The 26,436-nt window shown below is 44.6% G+C and overlaps 1 protein-coding gene across 5 annotated transcripts in view; it reads right to left on the bottom strand.

The window, feature by feature from the left end:
* Positions 1 to 26,436, bottom strand: part of ASTN2 (astrotactin 2) — a 911,658-nt gene that overhangs the window by 326,551 nt on the left and 558,671 nt on the right. For all 5 annotated transcript variants that reach the window (XM_059071227.2, XM_067040875.1, XM_067040874.1 and 2 more), the window contains one exon: positions 4,429 to 4,595. In XM_059071227.2, coding sequence (XP_058927210.1) covers positions 4,429 to 4,595 — 167 coding nt within the window. The remainder of the gene's footprint in view (positions 1 to 4,428; positions 4,596 to 26,436) is intronic.

Genomic DNA, 26,436 nt, shown 5'->3' with positions numbered 1-26,436 from the left:
AACTCCCTTTTCTCAAGCAAGGACAATTCTATAATCCACCATGTTTTTTTCTGCTTACTTTGGTTGCCAAGACAAACAGTGCTAAATTTATCACACATTGAGTAATTCTCCCATTTCAGGCTCCTGAAACCATTTTCTCCCTTTCCCTTTCTCTCCTTACAAATGGCTCTGATCTGTCCTGTCCTATCTTTATATTATCCATTTTTTATAGGTTGGATTCATGTGGATAATATTAACTTCTCTTGGAAGAATGCACGGTATATGCTGTAAACACACGTACAAATGAAACAAACTTGGTTGCTAGGTAACCTGTGTAGGTCTTGGAGAGAAGAAATGCTTCCTCACCCATAAGGTTCATTCTAAATGTTTCATCTTAGTATCCAATGACCTTCTCAACTTATCTCAAATCCACCTGCTTCTATTATCATACTGTTTGTTACCTGTAGTCTATCAACATCAATCAGGACCAAGTGAGGCTCAAACACCTGTCCCCAGAGTCCACTTTGCCCGTGGTGGGCAAGGACTTATACTCAATGCTTCTTTGCATTCTTATCACCCCACAAAAGACCAGGCACAGAGTTGGTGCAGCCAATCTTAGGCGGATGAATTCTTTAATTTGACAGTTACGGCTTTGAAAAAGTCCTTGGGCAAGCAGTGACAACTGCTTGATTAAGACCTAGTGCCTGCTCATGAGGAGTTTACAGTGTGACAGGGACGAGACAGGAAAGCAGGTAAGTCAACACAGCAATGGGGCTGCGACAGTGAGAAGCATGGGGTGGGGGGCTCTGTGACTCCAGAGAAGGCATGCTTTACTCAGTTTTGAGGAAATTGACCTGACTAGGGCTGACAACCAGAACAGCCAGCCAGCAGCCCAGTTTGCAAGAGGTGTCAAGATTTCACTGGGGTAAATTAGAATTGGAGACAAAATGTCAATGGCCCTTCCCTGGTAAGAGGGCCCTATGGGTAGAAAAGAAAAAAACAAACAAACCGAAAAACTAATATAAGACAAGAAAAACAGTCTTTCCTATAAATATTAAGATTTGATAAATATTACGCCAACATTTAAATGGGATCCATTTGAAAGGGCAAGGCATTATATACCCAGCTCCGCGGTAACTGCGCATCTCACTTTTGGACTTCTCTTGGGACTCAGAGAAGACTGGCTGAAGAAGGTTAAGATCTATACCAAGACTTGAAGATGAAACAGAGTATTCAAGCTAAAGGGCCACGGACAAATGGGGGGTAGTGGGGGGAAGAGAGGAGGAAGAGAAGCCGAGGGAACAATGTTGAACACTCCAGAAGCTGAAGCCAAGATGCCTAATTCAGGAATAGGGACGTAACTGGAAATACGGCTGAAAAGGCCAGACTGTGAACAACTTCCTTAGCCATGTCAATTGAGGAACTTAATTTCACAATGATTAATTGAGCACCTACTACGTGTCAGGCACTGTTCTAATGTGCTGGAGATAGAACAGTGAACAGGTCATACAATTCAGTCATTGGAGGATTAAATGAGATGGCTTGATACCTGTCAGACTACTTATAGCTACCATTTAGTGAGTGCTTCCATGTGCTGCCCTCTATGCACATGTGATTTCAATTAATCCTCACAATGCTGCTGCAATCACATCTGATTCTACGTGAAACAGGAGTCTCAGAGATGTTTAGTGATTTGCTTAAAACCCCATGGCCGGGAGTGGCCAGAGGCCAGGAGTGATATCAGATCTCTTTTGACTAATACTGGAGCCCCCTTGGACTGGGTTTGAATCTCGACGCCCCTATTTATTAGCTGTGTGACCTTGAGCAAGTCACTGAGCCCCTCTGTGCCTGGTTTTCTTGACAATAAATCGGGATAATAATACCAGTACCTCCCTTGTAGAGTTGGTATGAGAGTTCAACGGGCTAATGTCATCAAAGTACTTAGCACAGTCATGGGAGGTAGGAAGTGCTTAATGAGTGTTAGCTGCTATTATTATTAACTTGCCTGCAAACTGGTTTACTAAACCTGTGCTACCCAGGAAACTCTCAGGAAAGGCACAGAGCTCTGAGCAAGTTGACAAGGTCCCCTTGAGTGAGGGTTTGTTTTCCTTGTTTAATTCAGTAGCCTGCTACTTCTCTAGACCAGCTTTCCCACGAGTACTTGCTAATGGCTTTTGTTGTTTTGTTTACAGTGCTTCTAACAAGTGTGGCTAACTTCTCATTTGCATCCTTAACAGGCAATTTTCAAAGCATGTTGACATTGCAGTTGGTTTTAGGAGACCTGAGGTTTATTCTCATTTTTGTCCTGTCTATCAGCATTCGGATGAGCTTCAACAGCTCATAGCACCCTCTCCCAATTCAGCCTAACTTAAAACTTTAAGAGACCTTTCTGGGTAGGGAAGGTTAGTTTGTCCTTGTCTCACAGTCCCGGAAACTAAGAGGTTGAGCACCTCAGCTCACTGAGCAACTGGAGGGCTCTTGTCGTTACTATCATTCACTTTAGCTATTTTATTTAACAAATACACACTAGTGCTAACTCTGTGTAGGGCACTGTTCCAAAGGACTTTAGAAATAGTAATGGAAACTGTGATGTAATTAATGTAACGTATTTAATCCTCATAGCAACGCTATAGAGAGATGCTATTATCTTTTCTACAGATGAGAAAACTGAGGCGTAGAGAGGTTAAGTACCTTGCTTAAGGTCACACAGCGAGAGGTGGTAAGCTACATGACCCGCCGTGCGACCCTGGGCATATTACTAAACCTGAATGGAGTAATAAATGTACTTTGCAATCTTCACAAACATCAGTATGTTAATGTAGATATTATTAAAATTTTAGAGACGGAGAAACTGAAGGTCAGGGGTCCTGAGAGTTGCCTGATGTTTAAGAGAAAGTTAGAGGTAGAGTTAGGATTAGGACCCAAGTCTACTGATTCCCCTTGACTGCTGCAGTGTGCTAGGGATGAACGGTGGTGACAGTTTCTAAGTCAAAATCCATTACTGCCGTTGCCCCTGCTGTTACTGTAATTTGCAACAGAAGGACACTTCTCCCCCCAAGTGCAAAAACAATGATAAGAACACAGCTGATTTACTATTCAAGTCTCAGATTTAAGCCCACACATAATTTACTCAACACTGCCCTGCAGTCACTTAAGCTGAGGAGAGACCCTATAAATTCAGGTCTGCATACAATACTTTATTTCTTATTTATCTGACTGGTACATATCCAGGGCCTCCGGCAAGTTGCTTTAACAACTGCTCAAGGGCGCCTGCAGCACCCAGTGTAACTGGGGCTGGGGTGGGGAGACCCTGAAATAAGCCCCAGAAGGAAAACCAGACCCCATGGAGTAGAACCATGCAGGTAAAAGTAATTTCCTGTTAAACTGAGATTAAACCCATACACATTCCCCCACCTCCTCTTTCGTAATATGTAGGACTGAAGAGTTTGTTTATGCTTCATTTTGCTTTTCTATCTTAGTAAAGCACTGAGCACCCTTCAATGACCAACCATCTTGCACAAGCAAAGAATTATTTTTCTGAGTCACAGAATGTCAAAAAATGAGCAAATTTTCTAATATGAAGACATCATCAGGAAGGGAATGAAGAGAAGAAAAAAGGCTGCCATTTTCTTGAGTGACTGCTGAGGACCAAATGCTCTGCTAGAAGCTCTCCATGGCAGAGGTAACTCCCACTGCAGACTTTTTCAACAAGGAGAACAAGATAAGTTGGAACAACTATTAGGCGTCGTTGTCCAAAGATCTCATTTCACAAGTCGTCACACTGCCGCCCAGAGAGGGACAGTGACTTGTCCCAGGTCACTCAGCAAGTTGGTCCTAACGTGACCCCCTCTTTCAGTCTCAGACTAAGTTTAAAACTCATCTGATTTCTTAGCATGAGCGAGAATTTTGAGCTTTGCCTGTACTGTTTCTTTTCCACCTCCCCTCCCCCAATTAATTATCATTATTGATAGGGGCATTAGGACAAAGAGTGGGTAACCTCTGCACTTGGCACCGCTGAATCCCTGCAGAAAGAAAGCTGAAAGCCTGGGCTAAGCCCGTGTTCTTAAGCACCACACCTGCTGGTTTCTCAGGGACACCTTCACGGTGCCTGCTTTTGTTTCCACAATACACAGGGGCTACAGGGTGATGCAGAAGGGGCAAGAGACTTTTGCAGAAAAAAATCCTGACCCTAGGATGCAGCCTGAGCAAGGATTCCATTTGTCATAACCATTAATCAATTATTTATTTTTCTTATTCCATTCTTCTTTTCAATCCCCAACAAAAGGTTATACTGTTGCCTTTTTCCTCGTGGGCTGAAAAGGCAGAGGCAGAAAGGCCATTTCATTGAAGGTCAGTCCCAGCTGGGCCAGGCTGTAGTTCCTGATCCTTTTTCTGCATCCTTCCCACTGCTGTGAAGGGAGAGGCCGGGCCTCGGGGACAGAGACTCACCCGCAGAACATGAAGATGGTGCTGGAGGTGGCGTCGTAGGGCAAAGGCAGTGTTTGCTGTAGGCATAGCTGCTCGCAGCCACCGTTGAAGCCATCGGAGCAGTCGATGCCTTTGGAGTGATCATAGCAGCCAGAGCCGTCCTTCATGGGCCTCAGCTCCTCGGGGCACTGCTCGGAGAGACAGCAACAAGGCGGTTACAGCTGAAGAAGTGGAGGGTCTCATCACGCCCTCTCCTCCCACCTTCTGAAAAGGGGCAGGTGTTGGGACTGTAGAGACAGGTTCAGAGTCTCATTTGACCAACTAATAGCTGTGTGGCCTTGGGTAAATTCCTTTACCTCTCTGAACCTCAGTGTTCCCATCTGTAAAATGGAGCTTTTGTCGATATCTATCTTGTAAAGTTACGAGAATGAAGGGAGATCGTGTGTGCAAAGTACTTAGAACCCTGTGGCTCATACGGCAACCATACAGCAAATGTGAGCTGCTATGAATACTGATATTGCTGGGATCATCATCATTATTGTGTTTATTATTATTGTCCAGTAGGGTCACCATGGGAGGCAGCCAGATATATTTTAAAGAGCTTTTACCAATATGAGTTTAAGTTCCAGATCTTCCCCTTCTCCCTGTGTGATCTGGGGCAAGTTGCTCACCCTCTCTCTGAGCTTCAACTTCCTTATCTGTTAAAGAAGCCTAGCACCTGCATCTGTGGATTTGTTGTCAAGCTTAAGTTGGACCACAGGGGCTGCATAACTGACTTCAGAATTTGGCATGAAATCTGAGACTCATCAAATGTGAGTTCTCTTCCTTCCTGTCTTGAATGTGTCACTTCTTCTCCATCCTAGTACCTGAAGTCCTAAATGAGACTCCTGCATCTTCACAAAGGCCTCCTAAACAGTCTGCTGGCCTGCAGTCTGGCCTGCTGCATACCATCCTCCTAATGGTCTCCAGAGTGATATTTCTAAGTAGCGTCACTCCCCAGCTTAAATAAATAAAGGAATTCTAAACAACAACAAAGTGAATCTTCCTAAAGCTGACAGCCAAGCTCCTCTGCAGATGATATCAAACCCTCTGCCAGGCCATGTGCACTTTCCTCCAGGTAACCAAACGGGTTACCCTCTGGTCCCTTAAAAACCCCAACGATTCCGACCTTGGGTGACCTCAGTCGAATGCTCTTCTGGTGTGCCCAGCTAAGGGCGAATCTGCTAAGTGCTCCGTAAATGGAAGCTCTTATACCCTAGGTAAAACCACCTATTTATTTAACTTAGTTTCCCATCATTTGATGAGGCTGAGCTCATCTCCAGTCCAGCAGATGGAGAAGAAGTCCCAATTCTCCTGCGTTTGGGAGAGAAAATGAGGTACTAGGTTTTCATTTCAGTCACCGTGCTGGCATTTCCTGTCCACCAAGATTAACACCCAGAGCCCGCCCTCCTCATCCATCACTGGCCATCGCTGTTTAAAACGCCCTCCCAAAGGTCCTCTCCTCCCAACCAGCTCCCTTGTCCCCTCCCCAAGCCGCCATCCTACACAACATCAATAACAAAACACACACCCCAAAATTAATTTACAAAAACCACAATAACAAAAAAAGTCATCTCTCTTAGAAATTGAATTTTGCCTAAGAAGAATTCATAATTACAGATGCACGAGGGAGTTCTTCAAGACATTTGAGACTGGCTCCAGGAAGGGTGACAGAGAGAGTTGGTTATAAATGGCCTTTGTCAAGCTGCAGAAAGGTTATAAAACTGGCTACATTTTGTGCTTAAAAAGAAAAACCAATTTTCTATGCGAGTGAACTGCTGTACATATTAATACAAGCTCAGAGGAGGCCCCTGCTTGTCTCAGAACATTCACTGTCAGACAGAAAGGCACCTAGTCATGGGGTCATTGGGAGCTGTGTGCTGGTACCTGGGGCTGGGTCGTCTGTCTGCAGAGATGTAGGGGTGAGTCCTGGAAGGAAGGGCTGACCTTCTCACCAGGTAACAGGAGATATCTGGGGCTGGGTATTACTGACAGTTCTTTCCACCCCCCCGCCCAATGATTCCCTACTACTTCTATTCTTTAAAACAATATGTTCTATATTCCAGGCATAATCTAAACACTGTATCTAATTTAACGTAGTTAATCCTTATGGCCAACCTATGAGGTGATGCGGCAGGGCTAATAATGTCTCCCAAAGATACGTCCCCATCTTAACCCTTGGAACCTGTGAATGTTACCTTCTATGGTAACGTTGTTTTGCAGATGAAATTATATTAAAGCTCTTGAGATGAGGAGACTAATCGGGATTATCTATCTAGGTGGCTCTAAATGCTGTCACAAATGTCCTTACAAAAAAGAGGCACACAGAGATTACACACATGCAAAGGACCACGTGGGGACAGAGCGCAGATTGGAGTGATGTGGCCCCAAGTCACCAAATGCTGCAGCCACCAGAAGCTAGAGAGACAAGGATGCTTTCTCCCCTGAAGCCCTTTGAGGGAGGAGGACCCTGGTGACCACCTTTATTTCAGATTTCTGGCCTCCAGAACCTGGAGAAAATACATATCTGTTTTCTTAAACCACCCAGTTTGCTAAGCCACTCTGACATCTCTAATCCTTAAAAATGGTGTGAGATAATAAATGCTTTTTGTTTTAAGCTGCCCAATTTGGGGATAATCTGTTACACAGCGAAAGATAACTAATACAGTGAAATAAATGTAACAAGTGCTCAGCACAGTGTTTGGCAAGTGGCAGCTGCCGCTCTGGGTCTGATTAAGAAGCTTAGGATCTAGTTTGAGAAATGAGAAATACACGTAGCTGTCAGACAGAGAACTAGTTATAAAGCACACATGAAGAAACACAGTATAACTTGAATGGCAAAATGGAAATTCTGCAAATGTGATTGACTGGGGAATATTGGAGTAGGGAGACTTGGGTCGGGGATGTCTTCTTAGAGGAAAAGAGATGAATGTCCTTGGAGCAAAAGGGAGATTCTGGTGTACCAGAGGGAGGAAGATCAGAGCTCTTCTCAGGTACACCAGTCACCTGCCCGGTGACCTTGAACCTAACTGGGCCTCAGCTTTTCTTCATTAAATGGAGGCAACACCTTGAAGACGGGCCCAGTAGGACTGATGTTAGTCTTGAATTTGACACTGAGCATCTAGGCGAGTGCTTCACCTCAAAGACAGCCTCGGGCTCCTCATCTGTAAGATGGAAATAAGAATGCCTCGCTGGGAGGCATTTCTGGCGACCCTATGAGAAAACAACCTAAAGAAACTGGCTCAGAACCTGGCACACAATGGGAACTCATAAATGAAGGATAAATGAATGGGTAAGTGGAACAAATGATAAATGAATGAATCCATTCCCTCCCATAAAACCTAACTGGGACTATCCGTTTATCTTTTTCTTTCTCATCTATTTAAGTCCTTCTTTGGATCATTTAACAAATGTATATTGAACATCTACTCAGTGCTAAGCAAAGATGCTGGACATGCAGTAGTAAAGAAGGCAAGCAAGACCCTGCTCTCAGGGAGCTTAAATTCTAGGGAGAAGACAAATAATTAACAAGAAGTAAAATGATTATTTCGTAGAGTAAAGAATTACAACAAAAGTGCAATATGATAAAAAGTGAACGGGGATGGAGTAAAGGAGGCATACGTTGAACACCTGAACTAAACCTGAATAATAAGTGGAATCTCCCAGGTGAGTATGTGGCAAGAGTGATCAAGAAGGAACAGCAAGTATGAAAGTCCTGAGGCAGGAACAGTGTTGGCCCGTCCATGGAACAGAGGAAGCCCATGCAGCTGAAGCTCCGTGAGACAGGGGGAGGCGATGTTAGCACAAGGCAAGGGGTGAGACGTAGAAAGTGACCAAATCACTTAAGCCAGAAGCTGCTGGCCTGTTGGCCAAATCCAGTCAGAGGCCTGTGCTTCTTTTTTTTTAGTTATATATATTACAATTTTGAGATGCTTATAGATCCACATGCAACTGTAAGAAATAATACAATACAGAGAGATCCAGAGTATTACCGGTTTTCCTCAATAGTAATATCTTGCAAAACTATATCAAAATATCACAACCAGGATATATACATTGATAATCAAGATACAAAACATTTCCATCACTACATAGATTCCTCCTCTTGCCTTTCTAAAGCCATACCCACTGCTCAATTGACTCCCTTCCTTCATACTTGGCAACCACTAATATGCTCTCCATTTCTATAATATTGTCATTTCAAGAATGTTACATAAATAAAACCGTATAGTCTGTGACCTTTTAGGGTTTTTTTTCACTGAGCATAATTCTCATATTCATCCAGTTATCTTCATGTATCAATATTTAGTTCCTTTTATATTGCAGAGTATTATGCCGTGCTATGGATAGACTATAGTCTAACTGTTTGCCTGATGGAGGACATGTGGGTGGTTTCCAGTTCTTGGCTATTATGAATAATGTTGCTATAAACGTTAGTGTGCAAGTTTTTGTGTGGACATACATTTTCATGTCTCTAGGGAAAAAAAGCCATGGAGTATAATTTCTGGGTTGTACAGCAGTTTAATATTTTTAGGAAGATGCCAGACTTTTCCAGGGTGGTTGTACTATTTTAAATCCCCACCAGCAAAACATGAGCGATCCAGTTTCTCCACATCCTGATCAGCATTTGATGTCGTCAATGTTTTTCATTTTATTTACACATCCTGACAGGTGTGTAATAATACCTCCACTGTTTTTCCATTCATGAATTCATTAATTCATTCATTTATTTTTTGGCTGCGGTGGGTCTTCGTTGCTGCATGCGGGTTTTCTTTAGTTGCGTCAAGCGGGGGTACTCTTCGTTGAGGTGTGCATGCTTCTCACCGCGGCGGCTTCTCTTGTTGCGGAGCACAGGCTCTAGGCACGCGGGCTTCAGTAGTTGTGGCACACAGGCTCTAGAGTGCAGGCTCTAGAGCGCAGGCATGGCTCACGGGCTTAGTTGCTCTGCAGCATGTGGGATCTTCCCGGACCAGGGCTCGAACCCGTGTCCCCCGCATTGGCAGGCGGATTCTTAACCACTGCGCCATCAGGGAAGCCCATCCACTGTGGTTTTAATTTGTATGTCTCTAATTGTTAATGATGCTGAAGATCTTTTGTGTTTATTTTCCACCATTATATCCTTTTCAGTGAGATGTCTCTCAATGTCTTTTGTTCATTTTCTAATTGGGTTGTTTGTTTTTAATTGTTAAGGTTTGGGAGTTCTTTATATATTCTAGACACTAGACTTTTGTCAAATATGCAGTTTGCAAATATTTTCTCTCCCACTCTGTAATTTGTCTTCTCATCTTCTTCAACTGAGCTTTCACAGAGCAAATGTTTCTAATTTTGATGAAATCCAAGTTATTTTCTCTTTTATATATCATAAAATCTATATCTTGGAATCTAAGAACTCTTTGCCAAGCTCAAATCTCAAATATTTTCTCGTGTGTGTGTATGTGTGTGTTCTAGAAGTGTTACAGCTTTATGTTTTACAGTTAATTCTGTGATACACTTCAAGTTAATTTTTGTATGAGGCGTGAGACTTACACTGAGGTTTATATCTCCAGTGAAACCACTCAAGCTTAGAGATTTCTTCTGGGGGAGTTTTTAAGTTACAATTTCAATTTTCTTAATAGTTATAGGGCTATTCCAACATCTATTTCATATTGGGTGAGTTGTGATATTTTGCATTTTTCAAAGAATTGATCCATTTCATCTAGGTTGTCAAATATATGTGTGTATAGCTATTTGTAACAGTCCTTTATTAATCCTTTTGACATCTGCAGGGTCTGTAGTGATATTATCCATCTCATTCCTCATATTGGTAACTTGTGTCTTCCCTCTTCTTTCCTTTAAAAGTCTTGCTATTTTGTTTATCTTTTTTCAATTTTCTTGACATTTTCAAAGAATCTTTTTTTTTTTTTTTGGTTTCATTGACTTTATTTTTCTGTTTTCAATTGCATTGATTTCCTTTCTTCTGTTTGCTTTGAGCTTCTTTTGTTCTCCTTTTTGTAGGTTCTTGAGGTGGGGAACTTAGATTATTAATTTGAAACTTTTTATCTAATGTATGCATTTATGGCTATACATTTCCTCCTCATTAAATATAAAGACTTTTACTTTAAGGAAAAGATGAATTACTGTGCTAGCTGTGTCCCACAAATTTTGATACACTGTACTTTTATTTCATTCAGTTCAATGTATTTTTAATTGCCCTTGGGACTTCCTCTCAACCCATGGATTGTTTAGAAATGTGTTGTGTAGTTTCCAAGTATTTCGAGATTTTTCTGTTATCTGTTATTGCTTTCTAGTTTAATTCTGTGGTGGCTGGAGAACACACTCTGTATGATTTAAATTCTTTAAATTTGTTGAGCCTTTTACCAAAGGCCCAGAATATGGTCCATCTCAGTACATGTCCCATAGGTACTTAAAAAGAATGTGTATTCTGTTGTTGCTGCACAGAGTGTTCTATAAATGTTAACTAGATCGTTTGGGTTGGGGGTGTTACTAACCTAATCTATAACATTGTTAACTTTCTGTCTAAGTGTTGTATCAGTTGTTGAGGGAGGGGTGTGGAAGGATCCAACTATAACTGTGGATGAGTCTATTTCTCCTTTCAGTTCAATTAGTTTTTGCTTCATACATTTTACAGCTCTGTTGTTTGATGCATAAATATCTATGATATCTATGTCTTCCTGGTAGACAACCCTTTCATTATTATACAGTGTCCTCTGATAACTTTCTTTGCTCTAAGGCCTACTTTATATGATATTAATATAGCTGCTCCAGCTTTTGTTTGCTATGTATATGTCTTTTCTGATCTGCTTACTTTCAACCTGCCTAAATCGTTGTATGTGAAGTGAATGTCTTGTAGAGAGCATATATTTGGGTCATGATTTTTAACCCACTCTGCCAATTTCTGTCTTTTAATTTGTGTATTTAGATCACTTACATTTAATGTGATTATTAATAGTTTAGAACTTAAGTCTACTGGTTTACTTTCTGTTTTCTCATCTCTGCTTTTCATTTCTCTGCTTTCTTTGCCTTACCTTCCTGTGGGTTACTTGAACATTTTTTAGAAATTCTTTTTAATTTATCTATAATATTTTGGGGTACATCTCTTTGTAAAGTTTTTAGTGGTTGTTCTAGTATGCATAACTTACCAGAGTGTACTGGTGCCATTATTTTACCAGTTTAAGTGATGTGTAGAAAGCTTATTTCTCTTGGGACTTCCCTGGTGGCGCAGTGGTTAAGAATCTGCCTGCCAATGCAGGGGACACGGGTTCGAGCCCTGGTCCGAAAAGATCCCACAAGCCGCAGAGCAACTGATCCCATGTGCCACAACTACTGAGCTTGCACTCTAGAGCCCGCGAGCCACAACTACTGAGCCTGCATGCCACAACTGCTGAAGCCCATGCACCTAGATCCCATGCTCCACAAAAAGAGAAGCCACCACAATGAGAAACCCATGCACTGCAACGAAGAGTAGCCCCTGCTCACCGCAACTACAGAAAGCTTGCATGCAGCAACGGAGACCCAATGCAGCCAAAAATAAAAATAAATAAATTTTTTAAAAAGAAAGCTTACTTCTCTTTATGTCCCTTTATCCGCTTCCATTTATAACATAATTTTCTTAAATATTCATCTAAATATACAGTTGTCCCTTGGTATCCATAGCAGATTGGTTCCAGGAGTCCACACAGACACCAACCTCCACCGATGCTCAAGTCCCTCATATGGCCTGGTGCAATAAATACACTCAGCCCTCCATTACTGCGGGTTTCCCATCCACAAATTCAACCAGCTGGGAAATTTACATCAGAGGTTGGTGGAATCTGTGGATATGAAACCTGGGGATATTGGGTGGACTGTATTCAGAAACACATCAGACACTGCTATCATTTTGGCTTAAACCATCAAACACAATGAAGATAAGTCAAGGGGAGAAGGAAGGTCTAATGCATTTACCTATATTTTTGCTGTGTTTTCTTCCTTCCCAGTGTTCCAAGATCCCTTCTTTTATGACTTCCTTTTTGTTTGGTAACTTTCATTAGCCATTTATTTAGACTAAGTCTGCAGGTGACAAATTTTCTTAGTTTTTCTTCATCTGAGAATGTCTTCATTTCTCCTTCATCTCTAAAGAATATTTTATTGGACATAGGATTCTGGATTGACAGCTCTTTTTTTTTTTTTGGTATGCGGGCCTCTCACTGTTGTGGCCTCTCCCATTGCGGAGCACAGGCTCCGGACGCACAGGCTCAGCAGCCATGGCTCACGGGCCCAGCCGCTCCACGGCATGTGGGATCTTCCCGGACCGGGGCATGAACCCGTGTCCCCTGCATCGGCAGGTGGATTCTCAACCACTGCGCCACCAGGGAAGCCCGACAGCTCTTTTTTATTTAGCACTTGAAAAATGTTGTGCCACTTCCTTCTGGCCTCCATGATTTCTTATGAGAATTCTACCATCATTCAAATTGTGTTTCCCCTATAGATGTCATTTCTCTCTCCTTGTTTTTAAGATTTTTTCTTTTGAAAAACTAAAGATATTTTCAGAAATTTGACTATGATGTGTTGGTGTGGATTTCTTTGTGTTTATCCTTGAGTTTGCTCAGCTTTTTGAATCTGTAGAATGAGTCATTTTGCTAAATTGGAAGTTTTTAGCCATAATTTCTTTGAGTACTTTTTTAGGCCTGCTCTCTTTCTTCTGTTCTTCTGGGCCCCCAATGACACAAATGTTAGATCTTTTTTCACAGTCCCACAGGCCCATGAGACTGTGTTCATTTTCTTTTCCATTCAATTTCTCTTGATGTTCAGAGTGGGTAATTTCTACTGTTTCATCTTTCAGTTCATTAATTATTTCCTTGTCCTCTCCATTCTGCTGGTGAGTCAATCCACTGCATTTTGTAAATCAATTATTGTATTTTTCAGTTACGTAATTTCCATTTGCTTCTCCTTTATATCTTTTACTTCTCTGCTGAGATTTTTTTTTTCCCATTTGTGCGTATAATTGCTTGCTTAAGCATTTTTATGATGGCTATCCAACATATTTGTCAGATAATTCTAATACCTCTGTTATCTTGGTAGTTGCACTTACTGGTTGTCTCTTTTCATTCTGTTTGAGATCTCCCTGGTTCTTGGTATGACAAGTGATTCCCAGTGGAAACCTAGATGTTTGGGACATTATGTTATATTATTTTTAAAATTCTGAATCTTAAATATATATTTTTAAATCTGGCTTTTTCTGACACTGTTCCAGCAGGTGAAAGGGGAGACACACCTTGTTATTGTCAGGGGGAGGCAGAATCCCAGTTTTCCCACTTGGCCTCCACTGATACCCAAGAGGGAAGGGTCCTCATTACTGCTGGGGGTGTGGTGGGAAGCTGACTCCCTATTAGGACTCCACGGATAGTTTCCTGGATGGGAATGGTAGGTGTGCTGAGTTACTGGTTCCCCACTGACACCATCTGGGCGGGGTGGGGGTTGGTTTCATCACTACTGATCAATGGTCAAGGGTCCTGACTTTCTACTAGGCCTCCTCTGGCAATACCTCAGCAGGGAGGGGAAGAGTACCCTATTACTGAAGGTTGGGGTGAAGTCCAGGCTCCTTATTTAGTCTCCACTGATACTGGATGGACCTTGGATGGGGGTAGGAGGGTTTCTCATTACCTCTCAGTGGGGATTAAAGTCCTGGCTCCTTACTTGACCTTGTCTGACACCACCCCAGCAGGGAGGGGGAGCTGGGTTGGCAGATGGTCTCAGTACAGCCCGCCAAGGATGGAATCTAGTTCCCTCCTTGGCCTTTATTAGCAATGGGTGGGGGAGGAGGCATGTTGTTATCGTTGTTAGTATTATTATAATTTTCTGTGATGTTTGGCCTGAATGGAATGGTTAGTATCTAAAATTTTCTATCTTGGTCAGCTGCCCTTTTCCTGATAATTTGCCTTAGAAAGCAGGTTTTTATTTTTTCTTTTTTTTTTTTTTTGTTCGCTTGTTTTTGTCTTTATCTATCGGCCTTTCTGAGTTGCTGTCTCCTTGAGCTCCAAGTTTGGGACCTATGAGGCAAAAAGAAAACCCAGGGAATGGCCACCATGTCCTTCCTTGTGTCTCAAAATCCCTAGCTGGTCTGCCGCCTTCTCTTCTCTCCACTTCTCACTGTCTTCCATTTGTTTTATATATAACCTCAAGTTTTTAGTTATTTTTAGTGGAATAGAGAAAAGAACTCCACTCGCCCCCCACCACAGCCTATTTTTGCACAGCCCCAGAGCTAAAAATGTTTCTTTACATTTTTAAAGTTTGTTTGTTTTGTTTGATTTTTAAAGAAGAATATGAGACACACAGACACACAAGGACCACGTGTGACTTGCAAAGCCTAAAATGTTTACCATGTGGTCCTTTATACAAAAAAGTTACTGACCCCCGGCTTCTGTCATGAGAAGGCGTCTCAAGTTTATTCAAGTATAACTGGAAGGCACTGGTGGGTTGTTGGCAGAGGAATAAGTGATTTGACTTGCTACTTTGAAGAGATTACTGAAGTAAGTGAATTCCGTTATCTCTAAGTACTTTTCTTAGAGCTCACAGAAGGAGCCTTGGGAGGTGGGCTCTGGGGAACAAGGAGTGAGCAGGAGAAAGGGGGCAGGTCCAGCTGAGAATAACCCCATTCCTTGGAGTGTGGCTCCTATGCCTGAGGCTTTATAGTAAGTAGGTGAGAGGGCTTGGGGTCTAACTCAGGTCAGCTGGGCTCCAGAGCTGCACAGCCCCCATTTTGCCCCATCTCAGAAGAGAACCCACAGGGAGACCCTGGGCCTGGGTCCCTGAGGCTTAAAGCCTTAAGGATCTTAGCAGGGGGCAGGGAGGCAACTGGGGGGTTCCCAGCTGCTTCCAGCACAGGCTGGCCCTGCCCTGCTCTCTCCAGCCTCCTCCTCCATCCCCTGTGCCTGCTCTGGCTCCTTCCCAGCCTGACTTTTCATCAGCACCAAGCCATTTGTTTCTGTTTGTAATTATGCATTTTAATGTTCATTAATGATGGAATGCAAATTGCTCCCAGCGCAAAAATTTGTAATGAGCTGTTCTGCCACCCCACCCCCAAGTCTAGAAGGTGGACCAGCTGTTCTAAGCAGAAGGAAAAACAACCAACTTGCAAAACAATAACTTTTCCTGGGGCGGGATTGACTCACGTGGTGAATAAGCCTGGGGGATTTCCCAGTGGTGCTGGAGGATGAGCCCTGCCCCTCCCTGGGCCCTGGGAGACAGGAATGTGGCACCTCCACTCTCCTCTACAACCTGGGGCCTGACAGGCAGCATGGGGTAATGGAAAGAGCTCCAGCTTAGACCCAGCCTCGTACTGGCTGTCACCTTGAGCTCATCGCCAGGCTTCTCTGAGCCAAAGTGGAAGCAGGAGGCAGATGGGATGCTGGAGATAAGAAGCCAGATCCCAGCGAGCCCCCTATAGATGCACGGGCATGGCTCTGCAGAGCACCGAGTTCCAGTTCTGCCTGGCGCCGGTCTCTGACTCGCTGGTTGGCTTCAGGCAAGCACATCCCACCCTCTGAGTCTGCTGCCTCTGCTATAAAATGAAGGAATTGGGCAATAGGAATTTGGAGAAGCCTTGTAGCTCTGAGCTGCTTGGTTTGTACCAAAGCAACTATGGATCTGGAAAAGGGGAGAACTAAGTCTAAAGTATTTCAGAAGAAAATGGAGGATTTCCTTTGATTGAGGGAGCGCACTTTAAGAAATCCCAAGGATACCTCCAAACCTGCCTAGCCGTGGGCAAAGCTTTGTCCTCCTGCAAGGGCTCCGTAAGCATCTGCTTTCTCTCTCATTGCCCATGCAAGCGGAATGATAGTGCTACCTCCTGGGAAGCGCGCTGCTTCCTAACAGTAGCACTGCCCCATGAGATCACGGTCAAGATTAAATGAGACGACACGGCAACTGTGAGCTTAGGCGTGAATGAAAGGCTGAGCACGCTGGCAGCTACACAGCACCCCCACAGCTGCGAGTGAAATCCGGCCAAACCACTTTCTCGCTGTGTGCCCTGGCTTCCCTGAGCCTTGGTTTCCACATCTCTCCACTGCAGAGAGTCTCTCCCACCTCTCTGGGCTTGTGAGAGAACCAGACTAGATCATGTACCTGCCACAGACCTGCCACAATGGCAGGTGCTCAAAAAACGGTAACTCCTGTTGTGGATAGCTCATTACTTTCCCCCAGATAGGAAATACACTCAGGAAGCAATGGGAGGAGACCCAGGACATGGGGAGAGGAGGCAGAACACCCCCACAGGCAGCTTTTGCTTTTCCCATCAACGCTAAGGTAGGACCAATATCAGCCTATTCACTCTTCAGATGAGGAAACTAAAGCCCAGAGAGGCCAAGTGACTTGCCTAAGGTCACACAGCAAGGGAGAGGCAGGCTGTGCCCACCACCGAAGATTCCCTAATTGTAAATGAGGTGCTCTTTCCCCTGATCCACATGGAGGTGGCCTGCCTGTGATGTCACAAGTGGTTCAGACTGGCTCGGGCTACACAAGGAGTCTGAGAACCTTATGGGAAGGTCCCTATGATGAGTTAACGAGGGGACTCGGAGAGGATGCTGGCAGGATAGTCTTAGATGCACAGATCAGGTACAGAATCCTGGGGAGAGGAAGAAGAAGAGAAGGAAGCAAGGAAGGAAATGAAAAGGCTATTTATCGAGCACCTCCCATGGGCTGCATACTTCCCATATGCTATTTCTACAAACCCCCACAACAAAACTCAGAGGCACGTCTGAGATACACCCATTTTGCTGGTGAGGTTAGTGAGGATCACATGCGCCGAGTCCTTTAGTAAGAGCCGCCCCGTTGATTAGAGACTGAGTGAGCCCGATGCTTCTCACCCCAGGAGGCCTCTGGAGTACCGCCAGCAATGGGAGTGAGTGGGGAAGCTCCCCGTCCCCCGCCCCCTCCCGCTCAGCCTCAATCTGTCAACAGGGCCTGTCTATTACTGCTGACATTGATTTGGACAACCGGGCCAGTCGAGAGCCCATAATTACTGGGAGTTTTAATCAACTCATGTCAATTCAGCTGCCGCTCAATTTGTGCTGGGCTGCAAAGCTGACACGGAGGGAGGGTGATGACATGCAAAAAGGGATTCCAGGGATCGATAATAGTCCTGCGTAGTGTCTGTCTGCAGCTGCCGGCACCACCAGAGGGCCTCGGACCCGAGCGGAGAAGGCAGAGCCTGCCTGCCTCAGTCCCCAGGAAAGCTCCCAGGCACGCTGCCCAAAGCACCACCCTGCCTCATCTGTCCTTCCATCCGCATCTGGAACCCACCTGGGCCAATGCCCGACACTGCCTGTTGTAGGCAGGGTCCAACCTCAGTACCTTTCTCCATCCTCTGCCCTCATCCGGGCCTGCCCTCCTCTTTCTAAAGAATTGTACGTATCCTCTAAGTTACAGCTCAAACAGCCCCCCTCTGTGGATCCCTTCATGAGCTCAAGAAGCAGAAGAATGCTGAGGAGACAGAAAGAAATGAAGTCTAATCCAGACGCTGCTACTTCCTAGCTGTGCGACTTTGGGCGAGTCACCACACCTTTCTGATCTTGGTCTCCCCATTTTACAACGGACCTGAGAGTAAATAACAGCCTCCTGGGTGTTGCTAGGAACACCTGGTGCCATGAGATGTCCCTGTGTAGAAGTTCTGACTTCCTTTGGATGCCTGGAGTCAGCGAGAATCATTTGTCCTTCTCTCCCACATTAATTATTCTTCTAGTACAAACTTTGTTCTGCCAGGTGGGATGGTTTCTGGTTCACAGTCTGTCTCCCTCTGAGCCTATGCGCTATTTCAGGGCAGAGAACGTAACACACACAGCTTCCGCCTGTCAGCACCGCCCCAGTGCCCAGCACAGGGGAGGGAGACACCCCGTGTGCACTTTGGGGTCAGGCAGGAACCCCACCTGGTGTTGCCATTCAACTAGCTGTGTGATATCGGTCACTTCATTAACACTTTTGAGTCTCAGTATTCTCGGTGTGAAATGAGCCTCATTATATCTACTCAATAGAATGCCTGAGGGGGAAATAAAAAGTTAGACATTTAACGTCCATTACATAGTGCCTGGAACAGGGTAGAATGTCCATTGTTATAAAAGTTTAGGTATTATGACTATGATCGCTCAATATTCAACGCTTGGTAAATATTTTGGGAATGTAATAAAATGTCTGGTTATGTTGCTTCATTTTGGCTTGAGTTCCAGCGAAATGCCCACATGCCAGCCGTCTGTGCAGGTTCAACACATTCCTACTGAAGACACGAGAAAGGAAATTCAAAGGCTCTGAGCACCTACTGCAGGCCAGGCACTACACGAGGTGTCTTCACTAGTCTCCTTTGCTGAAGCTGACGACCCTAGCAGCCTGCTATCATTAGCCTAATTTTGCAGAAGAGGAAACAGGTTTTAGGGCCAGAAGTGCTTTCCCCAGGTCACTCAGCTTTCCAGGAGAAGAGCTGGGGTGCAGACACAGGTGTGTCTGACTCTAACCCCACGCTCTCTCCACTCACCACACCACCCCTGTCCTACAGAGACCCAAAGAAGCATCCAGACCAACAGAGGAAGTGGGTAAACCCTGAGAGGCTTATGCTCGGTTTTTGCTCAAGAATAGCACTGAGATACAGGGAACTATATTCAATATCCCGTGATAAACCAGAATGGAAAACAATATGAAAAGGAATATATATAGATGTATAACTGAGTCACTTTGCTGTACGGCAGAAATTAACACATCGTAAATCAGCTACACTTCAATAAAATTAAAAAAAAAAAAAAAGAATAGTTCTGAAATAGCAATACAAGCAGACCCCAGAGACATTGCGGCTTCGGTTCCAGAACAATGCAATAAAGTGAATATCCCACTAACATGAGCCAGGTGAACTTTTTGGCTCTCCAGTGCATGTAAAAGTTATGTTTACACTATACTGTAGTCTATGAAGTGTGCCATAGCATTATGTCTAAAAAACAATGTACGTACTTTAATTTTAAAATACTTGATTGCTAAAACATGCTAACTATCATCTGACAATGCAGCGGGGCCACAACACTTCAGTTCATAAAAACTGCAGCATCTGCGAAGCGCGATAAAGCGAAGCGCGATGAAACGCGGAATGCCGGGAGTGGCGGGATGCGTGGCTGGGTTTGCTCACAACACGCCGATCAAGGCTGGCTGTATGGCCGCCTGCCTTTCCCATCAGAGGAGCCCAGGGAGTTAGAAGACACGGGTTACGGTCCCTGCTTTGGGCACTTCCCTCCTCTGGCCCTCAGTCCTCGCATCTGTGCAGTGAGAAAGCTGGCCGCTGGCCTCCAAGGGCGCTTCCGGCTTGCACATCCTATGGGTCTCTGCAAGCGGCTGACAGGGATCCCCAGGGAGGTCAGGTGATCGGTTCTGATAGTCAGTGGCACCTGAGCTGGGGAACCATGGAGAAGGTTATTCCAGAGGGAGCGGCTAGAGAACACAGCTTGCAGCTCACTCCTTCAGCCTGGGCATCCTTCTGGAGGGGGGTCATCGAGACTTCTGCAACTCTCTGGAGCCCCCCAGGGCCCTGCGTGGACTGGGTGTTCAGTCCAGCAAATGCTTATTCGAAGCCTGCTGTCCTCCAGGCCATCACATCTACAAAACCTCGGCCCCAGCTCTCAAGGAGCATCTATTCCAAAGGGTGGAGTGGGGCGCATGGGGAGAAAAGTAAGTGCACACATGCTTACCGCCCTTGAGGTTTTCTATATGGTACAAAGAAGTACCGAGAGCTGACAGGAGGGAGGCCAGGGAACCCTCTCCCAAGAAAATCTGCCAGGAGTCCTGACGAATGTCTATTCAATAACTGTCTAGTGATGATAATAAATAGCCTTTGTATAGTTCATTAATAATAATAATAGCTAACACTTAATAGTGCTTACTGTGTGCCAGGCACTGTTCTCAACGTGTTATGAATATTAACTCATACTGTTAACCCCAGCCTGACGGTGCAGGTACACTGCTCTCCTTATTTTTCAGAGAAGGAAACTGAGGCACAGGCTACTTTTGCCACTTGTCCCAAGGCCACAGGGCAAGTAAGTGGCAGAGCTGAGATATCGAGTCACGCTATGCTGCCTTTCACATGTGCGTTAAGGTTGCTAAAGTACTTTTCCATTCATTGTATTGTTTTAACTTCATGGGAGTGCAAGACAGAGACGCAGATCCCAGTTGGAAGGAGAGGACCCTGAGGTGCGAGATGTCCGAGGACATGCCAAGGTCACACGTTGAGCGGGCGTGTGGGGTGGAGCGGAGGCTCATACACTGAGCTCAGGTCTGTACCATTCCAACGCCGCACCTGCTGGGCTGACAGCGAGACACCCCCCCACCCGTGAAGAAGCCCCTCTTGTCAAGGTCCGGGCTGTAATCACTGACACCTGGGTTTAGGCACTTTGTGGTTTCAGGGCGCAGGGAGGGAAAGGGACATTGTTGATGCTCTCCCCACATGCCAGACACATCGCTAGCGTATATTATCTTATCCGATCTCCACCACTACTCAGAAAAGGATGTACTATTATTTTCACCACTCACAAATGGGAAACAGGCTTGGAGAAGAGAGATGGCTTTTTCCAGGTCTACACTACAGATGCTTGGATTTCCTTCAGTTTTCAGAAGCCTCCTGTCCTCTTTCCTCTGTGAGTAGCACAGAGCAAAAGGGCATTTGGACAAGGTATGCCTGCTTCAGACCTGTGTGCAAGGGGGCACTTGAGGAAAATGGCCTTGGACAGGATCTGAGCACTTACTATGGAGCCAGGTCCCATTTTAAGCAGTGAACATGCATTAACTCATCTCTTCCTCGGTGGTGGAAACTCTTACCATGCACACTTAGATAGCGAAAATGAGGCACAGTGATTTCGTTAACTTGTCCAAGGTCACATCGCCAGTAAGTGGGTGGCAGAGACAGAAAATCTAGCACCAGGGTCTGTTTCCTTAACCCTTTGGTTGTACTTCTTCATACAGTGACCACGAAAGGTAGGTACTGTCATGTAACCCCTTTTTTGATACTGGGAGACTGAAACAAAGAGGTTTAAGGCAACCTGTCCTAATACTGCACTATAAGTGGCAGAGTCAGGATTTAATCCCACACAGCCTGACTCCAAAGAATCCCCTCTTATCCACTCCTATGCCTCCTCAAGAGCAAGACATCCAAGGGCCACAGCCAGGTCCTTGACAGGACAGGCTGGAAATGCAGACTTTTCAGTGCCTGCTGGGTTTCACTGGCTGGCCTCCCTTCCCCATCCTTTGTAACTAAAAACTCAATTTGCAGCTGAAGGCTGTGCCCTCACACTGCACCTTCTCATTGATCGCCCGGACTCTGCTTGAAGAATGATTTTATAAGCTAGTTGGCTTTGAAATGCAGGGAGTAGCAGCCATTGAACATATGCTTCTGTGGGTATATATTTATTCAGCGTATGTTGAGTGTAATTTTGGGCAGTTTGCATATTTTATTTTTTGTGTGTGTTGCAGAGAGCGAGAAAGGAGGAAAAAAATCCACCCCAGAATGGAGACAGATGTCATATATGTGGGACCCTGAGGTTCCCCAATCCAACGTTTTGGGAATGGAGGTGGGCGGATGGGAATTTACAAGCGCTGAGAACTAAGCATCAGCTCTGATGCTCTCACAGCCCTGCCGCCCACAGCAGGACACTAAGCATTCAGCCCCAGGGCAGCATCCTTCAAGACTTTAGTTTCGGGCTTCCCTGGTGGCGCAGTGGTTGGGAGTCCGCCTGCCGATGCAGGGGACGCGGGTTCGTGCCCCGGTCCGGGAAGATCCCACGTGCCGCGAAGCGGCTGGGCCCGTGAGCCATGGCCGCTGAGCCTGCGCGCCGGAGCCTGTGCTCCGCAACGGGAGAGGCCACAACAGTGAGAGGCCCGCGTACCACAAAAAAAAAAAAAAAAAGACTTTAGTTTCACAACCTCCCCAGTGGTCTGTCTGACTCTGTCCTCTAGCTACTATCTACTGAGTACCAAATATCAGCCAGACCCTGGGCTAAGCACACACCATTCCAATCCCACTGAACTATCCCCTCACCCCATGTTGTAGTGCAGAGCTGTGCACGTGAGCACACTGACATTTCGTTGTCCAATGCCATCAACTACGGCCACACGGATCTGTGCTCCAGGAAGCCCATCCACCCGCCAGTGCTCTCAACTTTTCCATCAAGGTTAGCAGAGCCCCCCCAGGGTCAGGTTCTGGTCCCAATATGCCACCTATTCCCATCTGAGGGACCCTGGGTACGCCGCCTCTTTTCCTGGGCTGGCTTCCACACTCTCAGAATGGGGGCGGTGCTAGCATTTGGCTGGGGTGCTGTGAGGATTCCAAGATCCAAAGTTACACTTACGAGCAGCTTAAGAGACACTTGTTCTTTTTCTCTCTCTAACCCCATCCCCTGCCTCGGAGCTTTTCCTCTCACCCAGCATGAACCCAGGATGTGACATTTTACAGTGTGCCGTAGGAAAAGCCTGCAAGGTTTTGGGCCAGCTGGAAAAAAGAAAACTGATATGTTCATATGGGTGCCAAAGATTCAAAGGACAGGAAGCAACAGCCTAGGCCAGAGTCTACACCAGAGGGAATCATTAGGAGAACGTTTCTTGCGTGTTTGGGCCGTAAGGGAGCGTCCATATGTGATTCATGATGGTAGGACCAAAGCATCATTTTTTAGCCAGGTAAATAGATTGTGAGCTTTTTGCTGCCAGGACACAGTTCATTGCTGTAACTGTGGAGCCTAGCAGAGTGTCCTACATATAGTAGGTACTTGGAGGTTACATTGGAAATGCAGCTAAAATTTGACTGAAACAGTGAACCAGCTGATAGCCATTTCTGGCCTCAACCAAAGAAGAATATCAGTTTTACCGAGCTTAATGAGATGTGTTGGATGCTAGGTAATCCACCACCAACAATCAAAAGAATACAATAAATTGTTCTATGTATACACAGGTGTGAAAACTATAAAGAAAACATAAAGGGCTTGATTAGCATGAAGGTCTAGAGGGGAAGAGGAGCTAAAATGGGAAATAGAGAAACAGTGGGTGTGTTAGGGGAGGGCTTGTGGAATGCAGGCGATATTCTAATTCTTGACCTGGGTGATGGGTATTACTTAATTACTACTGATGAAACGGCATGTAACGTTTTACCCATTTTTCCACATGTCTATTATATTTCATAATAAAATTGCTAAAATATATTATGCAAAAATTTTCTATCTGTTATGCAAAAATTTCTATCTATTATGCTATAATTTCTATCATGTAGAAAAGCTACTAAAAGGAAATGTTGAAATGTTAATGGTGATTACTGGAGGTGGTATAACTATGGGTGATATTTTTCTTCATTTTCCTCCCTCTGTATTCTAAACATTCTTAATATGTGCATATAACAATTTTATAACTGAAACAAATAAGTTTTTAATTGAGATGCCTCATTATCTAAACGAGGCAACGACAGAATCATGGAGGTTGGTTACAACACTCCAGCCTGAAATTCCACCCTGTGGAGGACCCCACCTTCTCCCTAAGGTTTACTGTGCACCAAAGAACAACTCTCCAAGGGAGGGTGGGGAAGGGTACAAGTCCCAATGGCTGCAAGTCCCAATGGTTGCATAGGCTGACCTTTGGGTTGTCTCCTCTAGGGACGCAAGCACAGCTTTGATTTACAGACTGTTGCAGGGGAGGAAAGAGCCCCAGAGAGAATCGAGTTAAAGTCTCTGAGTTTGTAGAAAGCATAAGGGGTTTAGCTAAGAATGCACAATAAGCAGAGCCACATTGAGACAGAGGATCATGTTACAACCTAGGTCTGGACCATCCCCAGGACAGTGGGCTCTTGAAATCACCTTTCCTTTCAATGATGGTGAAAAAAAATTCTTGACTTAATGGAAGCCAGAAGAGGATCCCAGGTGCCCTAGCTCACCAAGCTCCTCTCTATCCAATTGGTACTGGCCCTGGCAAGTGAGGTTACATAACTGTGTCTGGCTGGTACCCAGCTATTCAAACTGGGCTCAGCCAACAACATTATAAGATACAAGGGCCATTCCTAGTTTATGGACAGACAAGATAACAAAGGCTCAGATACATTCGGCAATTTGCCCAAAGTCACCCAACTTCCCGGTGAAAGGGATGTGATTTGAACCCAAGTCTGTATCACAGCCAAGTCTGCTCTTTCCTCTGGACTGGAATTCTGATTAACTAGCCCACTCCTCAAGAAACATATATAACTCTATCCAGGTGCTATTTTCTCAGTGAGTAGAAAGGCTAATAATGACTGTTTTATGAAACCTTCTCACTGTTTGCTCCCTCAAGGCTAAAAGGTTTCATGATCGTGGCTGGTGGCAGGAGTGCAGTTATTCTTTTTCCTGTGCTCCAAACAGTCTGCCATCCCTGGACAACTTCTAAGGTCTCCAAGAATATATGGGCTGCTGGGGGAAGACTTATGAAGGCAGGGTTCAGGAAGAAGCTGGAGAATACAGGAAAAAAAAAGATAACTTTTCAAATTAACACCAGTAATGATGATGACATCATTTCTCATCCACTTATCCCAAGACCCATGATAAAAGATAAAAGAATGATGATAAAAAATAAAAGAAGGATACTACATGCGTGGAAGAGAGGGTCCTAGATTGGAATTCAGGACACCTGGGTTCAAGCCAAGCATTGCTCTTATGTTTTCCGGCCTCAGTTTGCTCATATTAATTTTTGACATAAGGAAAAGGGTTTACATGTGGTTAAGATCAAGTTAGGGAGCCAGTTTTAAAAGAAGAAAGGGAAATGCTCTTTGAAAGGCATACATAAAGACATGCAGTTCTGACATATAAAGTTACCCCAAAAGGACACGACTGTATACTTTTTACGCTTCCATTTAAAAACTTACACGTATAAATTCTTTATATTTGCATATGCATGGGGGAAAATGTATAGGAAGATATATATATAGCCCAAAGTGCGGCACACTTATCTCTAAAGTAAGTGATACAGAGGACCTTGCTTTTTTTTTTTTATACATTTAATCAGTGTTTGAATTGGTTTTATTTTATTTTACAATGAGCATGAATTACTTAAAAGAAAACTAAAGAAAATGCAAAGAAGATTGAAAACTGGATGGGGTAAAATACCTTATAAATGCCAAAATTCTCTTACTATAATTAAGACAAACACAATTATTAAAGGTTTCCATTTCAGAGCTGAGAAAAGGCTGTCTAATTATCAGCATTCCAACAGCTGTGGAATCCTTCCTCACAAGCACTCAGCATGGCCACTAAGAACCTTGCAGTCACTGCCTCTGACCCCCTCAGGTCCTCAACGAGATGACATTCCTGCAGCCTCATTTACTCTTCTCTGCACCGTTCCTCTGCTTTGGGACTCTCTTCCACATGCATTTTTGCACAATTCACCAGGCTCTACTTCCTAAAGTATTACTTTTATTCTATCACTCCCTTCTTCAAGGGCCCATTTGGCCCAACGCCCTTGAGTTGGATCCAAAACAAAAACCAGCACCCAAAACAGGAAAAGGTTAGAAAGCCGGAGACAGCTCCTCCTTTTTATTTTAATCCATCCCATACCTTCGCCAAAATCATGGAGCAAGGACGCAATTTGAAACCATCCTTACAGACTTCTGGAAATGTATGTGAAAAACAAATAAAACACAGAAGGACCCTTCTTCCCAAAGATGCTCAGAGCACATTGTTTATAATAAAGTTGGAGCACTCAAAATGTCCAACAATACGACAAAAGTACATGACGGAATATTCCTGTCCACAGACATCGGGCAACCACTACAAATGATGTTTATGAAGAATCTGTCTCGGATAAGGATGGGAGTTCTGGCAACAGGATGTGTGGCTGAAACCCTCTGCTCTAGAATTTAAGAGCTGTGTGAACCTGCGTTATCTGTGCTCTCTCTGCCTCAGTTTTCCCACCTATAAGAAAAGGGACAAGGAGGAGACCGTGGCAGGGGCTTTGGACATAGCGAGCGCTCAGACAACTGGAGCTCTCGTC

This window comes from Kogia breviceps, chromosome 8 (assembly GCF_026419965.1).
Source record: "Kogia breviceps isolate mKogBre1 chromosome 8, mKogBre1 haplotype 1, whole genome shotgun sequence".
NCBI classification, from domain to species: Eukaryota; Metazoa; Chordata; class Mammalia; order Artiodactyla; family Physeteridae; genus Kogia; species Kogia breviceps.
This window is presented reverse-complemented; position numbering and strand designations above follow the sequence as displayed.